Source organism: Manacus vitellinus, unplaced genomic scaffold, assembly GCF_001715985.3.
Source record: "Manacus vitellinus isolate BGI_N305 unplaced genomic scaffold, ASM171598v3 scaffold_59_pilon, whole genome shotgun sequence".
Taxonomy (NCBI): Eukaryota; Metazoa; Chordata; class Aves; order Passeriformes; family Pipridae; genus Manacus; species Manacus vitellinus.
The window spans coordinates 2,808,821-2,816,969 of record NW_021940681.1 but is presented as its reverse complement, the minus strand read 5'-3'; the positions used below and the strand labels follow the sequence as shown (position 1 = coordinate 2,816,969).

At 49.4% G+C, this 8,149-nt stretch overlaps 1 protein-coding gene and 1 long non-coding RNA gene across 7 annotated transcripts in view; one reads left to right on the top strand and one right to left on the bottom strand.

Moving 5' to 3' along the window:
• Window positions 1-193: 193 nt before the first annotated feature.
• On the top strand, window positions 194-3,611 carry LOC108641270. The gene is made up of 2 exons (XR_001921884.2): window positions 194-1,973; window positions 2,981-3,611. It is a non-coding gene; the product is annotated as an uncharacterized LOC108641270 (long non-coding RNA).
• Window positions 3,612-5,892: 2,281 nt separating this feature from the next.
• RASSF7 (Ras association domain family member 7) overlaps window positions 5,893-8,149 on the bottom strand; it is a 34,683-nt gene continuing 32,426 nt past the window's right edge. For 4 of the 6 annotated variants that reach the window (XM_018082079.2, XM_029963345.1, XM_018082078.2 and 1 more), the window contains 2 exons: window positions 7,773-7,883; window positions 5,893-6,790 (listed from right to left, as the gene is read on the bottom strand). In XM_018082079.2, coding sequence (XP_017937568.1) covers window positions 6,714-6,790; window positions 7,773-7,883 — 188 coding nt within the window. In that variant the 3' untranslated portion in view covers window positions 5,893-6,713. Of the gene's footprint in view, window positions 7,070-7,772; window positions 7,884-8,149 lie in introns of all 6 variants that reach the window. The other 2 variants (XM_008919931.3, XM_018082080.2) reach the window with 1 other exon arrangement.

The window sequence follows — 8,149 nt, the reverse complement described above, 5'->3', positions numbered from 1 at the left end:
GCGGGCCCCGCCGCCCCCCGTCACCCTCCAGGAGCAGGTGAGCCACTGACTAACGCACATTGTGCTCTCGGCGACTCCACTGTGCGTGTGACAGCGGCTAACCTGCTCCTCGGACATGCGTGCGGCCGGCCTCGCCTCCACGGACCTCGCGCTCGACGCCTCGACGCCCGCCTCCCCTCCCGGCCCCCCCGGTGAGGGGCTCCGGCGTGCCAAGGAGTCGGCGTCCCCCACCCAGCGCCACTGTCCCGTCTCCAGCAGCTCCCCATGCTCAGCGCCGTGGACCCCCGATGCGCCGTGGGTAGCGCCCCGCGATCGGCCGCACTGCACAGGGGAGCGTGGAAAGATGGAACACTTCTCGCAGCAGGGCTCGGTGTGTCCGGCAGGAAGAGAGATGAAGGGAATGGGCCGTGTCGGCATGTGGGTTCAAATAGTTCATGGTAAAGTTGCTCAGGAGGGATGGCATGTGCCTCTCTTTCCTCCCCCGCTCTTCTCCAAAGCAAATAAGTGCTAGTGGACTCCGTACCAAGTTAAAGAGACGCATCATCCCGGCCGGTGACGTCTTGATACCCGGTCAGCGACTAACTGAACTGCTTTTGCCAAGGGTGTGTTAATAGAAGAAACTCTTCCTAGTATTGCCCTGGATGAGTCACATTTAAAGAGAGACTCTCTAATCTGTTAAACGAAAAGCAGAGACGAGCCTCACTTTCCTTTTATGTTGCTGTTCCTATCCCACCCTTCACCTTTACTTGGTGCTTTCTGCTTCTTGTGCCAGGGTTGTATTGGCGCCCCAGCTCTGGCTGGGCATTTTCAGAGCTGTCTTGCATGATCGTGCTGTGATGTCACGCAGGGACCTCTGACTTCATGGCCCTGAGGAACAGGAAGGCGAGCCAGGCAGGGACTCTTCCAGCCACCCAGGGTGGCTGTCATTAAAAATGGAGGAAGTGACGAAGCAGATGGCTTCTCCTACAAAGTTCTCTCTTGTGATTTCTGGGCTGGTGAAGAAGCTGAGTAGTTGCAAAGTGTCTTTTGTGAAGAGCAGCACAGCTTTATTGTCAGCTCAAGTTCCTAATAATAAGCTAGGATTCACCGCAGCCTGCCAAGGTTCCCTGAAAGGACTGGGGTATTCTCCCTCTTCCTTGAGCTGCTCCCATGTAGCCCTGCACTGCTGTAAAAGCTTGATCTAAAGGAATTGGCAGTGCTCTGGTCAGTAAGTAGTTAATTGCACAGAAGGCAGAGCAATGTCCGCTGCATGGGTAAAGTCTCTCACTGAGAAATTTTGCCTGTCCCCATCTCTCCTGCCTGTTCTTATTTGTCATTTCTCCCTCTGAATCCCAGAGGAGCGCCTGCTCTTCCGCAAGAAAAATCAGCTCCCTCTGTTCCCTGTGCAGACTGAGTGAGTCTGGGGTGCTCAAAGATGCTGGAGAGTCAGAAAAATCAATTGAATTTACTAAAGCTGCTTTCATGCTTGTTCAGAAGGCAAGTGGGCCTTTTTTTTGATGGGGGCAGAGGAGGGGGTGGGGAGGGCAGGCAAGTTCGCAGCTGTCTCAGGCCTGGAATGCTTTTTTCCTCCCCAGCTGCACCTACAGCATCTTCCCACTGCCAGTCCCGAGCAGGCAGGAGCACAGTGTAGCCACGCGGAGACTAGGGAGAGAGGGAAACCTGGTGCAAAGTCCACATGTGTACAATTGTGTCTGAGAGCTGAAACAGAAGCCCACAGTCCCCTACCACCCCATTTTATAGGTTACTGTGCATGTAACAAACCTGCATCTGAAAATGAAGGTGCTCTGTTTCTCTCTGAAGAAATAACCCTGTGTTTGGGACTGTGCTGTCTGATGACTAACCCCTGGAGATGCCACTAGCAGAAGCAGCTCTGCGGGTCACCTGGCAAGACTTGTCCCAGTTCCCGTGAGCAGCACTGTAGTATGAATGCTTCCAACTTCCTGCTACCTATGGAACCATCCTGTTCAGCTCCAGTAAGCAAAGGGAAGGGGTTGAAAAAAAGTTTGCTTGTTTGTTTTGCTGGTTTTTTGTGTGTCTCCAGTAAGCGGGGGGAGCATACAGCTCAATTCCTGTTTTTAACATTCTTGGGGCGTGATTCAAAACTAACCTGCTGTGCTGTCACCTGAAGTCTTCAATAAATAGTGCAAAACCAGAGTTTGGGTGCTGATTACTGTAATCCAGGGTGCCAGACCAGCTGAAGAGGAAAGCTGTGCCTTCTCAGTGATGTGTCTGATGTGTGCTGCATGCCCTGTGCCTCCCATCTCTTATTTTGCCTCTGTAGCCAGGGAAGGTGGCTTGAAAAGGAGAACAGAAGGTTGTGACATGGTCATCCCTCAAGCAGAAAGCCTGGCATCAGTGCCTTCCCTCCTGCCCCAGCCCAAGAGCTGCTGAGTGCTCCTGAGTGATGAGAAAATACACTAGGACTGTGATGCCCCTTAATTTCATGTTTTTCAGTAGCTAATAAACAGGTTATACTTAGCTTGGTAACAAGAGTAGTTGCGTGCTCTCCCTCAAAACTGATTCTGTTAGCTTTTTGGTGAGGGGCAGAGCTGTGCCTTACAGGAGGGAAGATGCTGAATATCAGGCCCACTGAGCTGAAGGGACTCTCTGTTCTCCTCAAAGATTTTTGTTCTCATTTCAGCAGCTCATGGAGGGAAACAAGCAGGCCTAGCCCTCCAAGCATCACACCGAGAAGTGCCTGTCGTGTTCTGTCTGTAACGTGGCCCACTGGCAGGCCCTACGTGGTGAGCCTCACCGAAGGAGCAAGCTGGCCTCTGAGGAATAGAAGGAGTACATAAATTGTTTAAGAGGAAGTCAGTTAGTTAAATGCAAGCAGAGACTTATATAATACATCCAAAAAAAAAAAAAAAAAGATTTCTGCTGGCAGGAGGTTCCATTGGGAGAGAAACTTGCTCATCCATAAACAAGAAAATTTCCCAGCATCCTCTAGTGCTTTATGATTTTTATTTTTTTTTTCCAGGGCAAGGTAGAATGCACTCAGTCTGTACTCTGAGACAGAAAGAAAATCATCATAGGAGAGCAGACAATGCTCCCTGCATGGACACGCACGCCAGTTCAAGCAGCTCTTCTCCATCTGCAGTGAACTACTCTGGTAGAAGCTGTGCACCCAGGAGCAGCAGAGCATCTGGACACCACTTGGGGAGCAAAGCCAACAGGCATTTTCTCCTCCAGATATTCACACCTTTCCTTATGTAACTGGAGCTGAAGTGTGTGCTTTAAAAGCTGCTTGCCAAATTCAGGGGCTGGGAGGCAGCACAAGTGCTTCTACCATTCTAGATGAAATTTAGGGGAAAAAAATCCAAACCCAAACACTGAGGAACTCGTACAAATCTGTGACTGCAAACTGGGGGTGGTGTAAGTGTCTTGAGAAACTGTACTGGCCTGGGGCAGTGCTGGCACCCAGACCATCTGCACAGGATGTCTGGCCTAAGGAGCTGTCTAGAGTAGATGGGTGAGGAGATGGGGGCAATTTTTCTATTGCCATATTAAAAAATATTAAAAATCATGTAGTGCAGTGAGGAAAAGAGCTCCAGGGTGGCTGAATTACTCTCCTGAATGATGTCTTGTGCTGACAGAGCCTGCAGATTTTTAAAAAAAAAAAAAAAAAAAAAAAAGGCATCAAAAAGCCAGGGCTGATGACCAGTGACAAACAGGTCACTGTGCTTTGTGATTTTTGGGTGGCACTGGAGCCAGTAGTGAGAAACATCTGAGGAGAGAGAAGCTCTGAAGTCCATTCCCGCCCACTACAGGGAAGGAAGAAGCTGCCCACAATGCCTGAGGGACATGGGGACACAAGTCCTTGCTCAGCCAGGCACAGCATCCTCGAGCCACCCCGTACGCTTAGATCCCTGCCTTGCCCGCAAGCCAGTTGTTCCCTCTCCAGTACGCATCGTACACTGGGCTTTTGGTTTGTTTTTCAAGGGAAAAACAATAATTTATTTGCTTTGTTTTAATCTCATAACAATGGGTAATTCCTTCCTACTGCTCTGTAGTGGCCTAGAAAAGGACAGCATCATCTCCACTGTAGCAAGAAGGCTTGTCCCAGGGCATAAAATTTTAATTAGGAACAATCACGCAGCCTTGAAATGGGAATTGCGAGCAGCAAAAAAAAGTCAAAGCATCAATAAAATATTCAATGGCAGAAATGTATTATTGACACAGGCTTTAGAGCAGATAAAAGCGGGAGGGCGAGGGAGCCAGAGTGGGTATTGAGCCTCACTCAGTTAAATAACACGCGGGGACCCGCACGTTCGCCCTGCCATCGCAGGCCCCCCGTGCCGGGAGGAATATAGGTCACCCACGGCTGGGGAGCTCCTGAGGTAACGTGTGGGTTTGATTAACGCCTCTCCCCCCCACCGCCACGTGCACCACAGCAGGGACAGAGGTGTTAATCAAAGTAATTTATTGCCTTACAAAACGCTGCTGCCTAGGCAGCAGCTGGGCGATGGTTTGTAGGACACAAAATGAAGAAAATCTGCGAAGTGCCACAGTCTTGAGCTGAAAAAACAAGAGTTAACCCCTGGCTACAGTACTCCTCCTAGGCCCCTGCCTGATTATCAGACCTCTGCGGGGGGACACGGTCGAGTTACACTGTCACCCATCCCATGCAACAGTTCCAAATCCTGCATCCCAGCCAAGGGGCATCAGCTGAAGGGTCAAAATCTGCTGTGAGATATATATTTTAAACTTTTATTTTCCACACCCTACCACACCTCCCTCCAGGAAAGACTGGTGCTGGTTTGACCTGTGAGATCATGACTGAACAGAAGTAACCCGCAACAACAATAAATAATATATAATCATAACAGAGGGCAAAATCCCCCACAAAATCAGATTCAAATTCATTTTCTGCCCCCGTTTTTTCCAATAGGAAGTGCCATAAGTGATGACCCTTTTCTCTTGATTACCATTTATTTTGCTGAAGGCAAAGCTACACATGTAGCCCCAAAAATGAAAGATCCAGTTTTTAACCTGCAGAGGTCAGTTTTTCAGGGCATGCAGAGGACTTTCCAAAATCTAGCCATATCCAAGGCAAGTGAGTTTTCTGAACCCACTTCTTGGGTGTTTTTCCCAAGCAGCACTGAAATGCTCTTTACAACCTCCATCACCCTCCACTTCTCTTAGCGAGGTGGAATCTTTTTAAAAAGCAAGAGAGTCCAAAAAAATGAGTGCACAAAGTCCAAAAAACAGGCAGATGGGAGAAACTAGATGCAGCTGCATGGAGCAAATGCATTTTTAACTAATTTCCCTGAGATACATGGTTTAAGGAGGGGGGTGAGGAGGAACTTGAAAAAGAACCCCCACAAAAAAACCCCAAAAGCCCCAATTCAAAAAAGACAACTTCAAAATTGCATTTCCTCACTGCAGCAGCTGTCCAGTGGTAACCTGAGACCAGTGATCTCCCAACAAAACAAACTTTAATCCTTCAATATCACTTGACCAACCTGGTGGCTGTGGTAGCACCTTGAAAATTGGCTTTGAGAGGGGCATGTCCCTGGGGACAGAGCCCAGCAGTCCCAGGGGAGATGCTGATGGACAGCAAGAGCTGACGTTCTTGGCTGCTGTTATCCAGGTGCAGACAAAGGGGCTTGAAGGCAAATGGGAGGTTTCCCCTTACCTGCTCCTATCTGCAGACAACCGCCATCCCCTTTGCCTCCTGTCCTAAAATGCTCCGAGCTGCTGCTGTGCATTATTAAAAGGTTGTCATGTTTCATCCCAGAGATGGCCACATCTCACCGGAGACAAGCTGCATCCGCCGGCTGTAAAGCACTTTGTGATTTTAAAAAAAAAGAAAAAAAAAAAAAGAAAAAAGAGCACTGTGTGCATAAGATTCAGTCGGTTATAAAATACTTACAGCTTTAATTCAGCAAATAGAAAGAGATGGCTTGGAAACGAAAGAGGCAGCTGCAGGGTGCACAAACAGCTCAGATGTGTCCGTCAGGCACCAGACCAGGAGCTGTCAGAGATGGCTCACCCTGCCCACAACAGCACGCTCACTTGGCTCAAATCCTTTCCCAAAGATTTATTGAAAACTGGATCTGCAGCACACAGGATTACATTCGCACAGGGAAAGCAGGATTTTACGGTGAACGCTGTGCCCAAGTCATGTTTTTTGCATATGACGCGTTGAAAACAGGCTTGAGGATCTGGACAAACTCATTCCCTCCCCAAACCGCTTTGGTTTTGCAATTAAAATACAAGGCAACCCACTGGGACAGAGGACAGATGAACAAAACAGTAGCTACTGGCCATCAAGAGTTAAAAAAAAAACAAACAGAAAAAAGAATCAAAAAAACCCCCAGGGGAAATGTCACCAAGAACGTTTTGGTCCTGCTCCCCACTCACATCACCACTGAGGAAGGGCTCATTCTGCAATTTTTTATTTTAAAAACAAGTTGAAAAACTAAGTGGATATGAGAAAAACAAGCTCCTGCTCTGTGCTCCATTGCTCCCTTCAAGCGTGGTCCATGGCACCATGGAAAATGGGCTTCTACTACAGGTTTCTTATAATATATATAAGAAAAGAGGGGTCAGAAATTTGTCTTAAAGCTGCTCTTGTGCCTCCCCTGCAGCCAGCGAAGAGGCTGTTTGTCATGGCCCTGCTTGCTGCGACCAGATGCTGTAAAATCTGTTAACTTGCTCCATCCAGGTGAGTCTCCAGGCAGGTCTCCACTGCAGCTCTGCTCCCTTAGTCAAAGGAACAAGGACTTTTCCAAATGTACGATGGATCTTTTGAGGAGGCTATGCAGAATGGGAGCACCGCTGTTTTCTGTTGAATATAGAAACTGCTTTAAAAAAAGTAGAAGGGGGTCACTTTCATCCGCAGGGGAAGATGGTTGCTTTGTGTCGTCAGTCTCTGGTTTTATTTTATAGTCTGTAAAAATACTCTGTCTGGCCGTCCACATCCATTCACGATATAAAGCAGTAAAAAAAAAATATAAAATATATATATATAATATGGTTTATTTATACAGTTACACTTGCAAGGCAATTGATCCTTCACTGCCTGGGCCCTTCTACCTCCAGATGTTCTGCCTGGTTGATACAACTGCAAGACAAGAGAGAAAGAACCACTTGAGCAATCCCACCATGGTGGGCAAGTGCTCCCAAAAAGGGGAGCAGAAAAGAGGATGTATGTGAGCGCAGAACCTGGGAGATGGACATGCAGATGCTGCAGCATCTGGCAAGATGGGGGTGGATGTATTGGGCAGTGAGGAGGACGGCAGTAGGGTTTTGCTGAGGCAATGGTGGCGTGGGTGGGAAGGGGATGCCAGGATGGAGGCAGCATCGCCATGGCAGGCAAGGACACCAGAGCTCACTTTTGCTGCACTCAAAAACAGGTGCAAGGTGAAAAAAGAGTAATAGGAGGTAGAAAGGGGTCTGGGGTGAACTGGTTGCTAAGATGGAGCAACAGTAGCTCCTGTAAAAGACGGGATACAAATTCTCCCCACCCTAATCACAGCAAGGTCTTAGCCCAGAGTGGCAGGAGAGGGGGTGAGGACCATCCTCTGCAGCTCCCAGCAGGGCAGAGAGCTGGACTACCAGCATATGAGCCCCTGGCAGCAGAGCAGAGACTGCTGGAGTGTGAGCTTTGTGCTTCCTAATGGCATCTATAAATAGCTCCGGCCTCCCACTACCAGCACACGCTTGCTCTCTGCAGCCCATTTTGGGCAGCAAAAGCCTCTCCCCTCTTCCCACCCATCCTCTGCAGACTGGCTCATGCTCCCAGGGCCCCAATGGGACATACGCACCCTCGGGATTCAGGCTGGACACCAGGGGCTCCGGCAGGGTCCTGGGATGGCTGAGGAGCTGCTTGGTGCTGACTCGGGGAGGTGAGTCGGTACCAGCGGTGGGAGGAAAACCTACAGGACAGGGAAATACACCTGGATTAGGCAGGGCTTGCACATCCTGTGCTTTGCTTTCTGGGCACAGCTGCTGCAGTGCTGCAGGGCAGTCACATCACCCACTCCAGGTGCTCTGGAGGAGAAACCACCAGGTCCCCTTCTGTGAGAGCCCCCCCCACCTCCTCTTGTCCCTGCAAGGATGCAGACATGGCCCTGGGCACCACACTCACCCTTCCCCTGCCAAACACAAAGAGGTCATTGGTGACCAGAGCCTGTCCCCACCA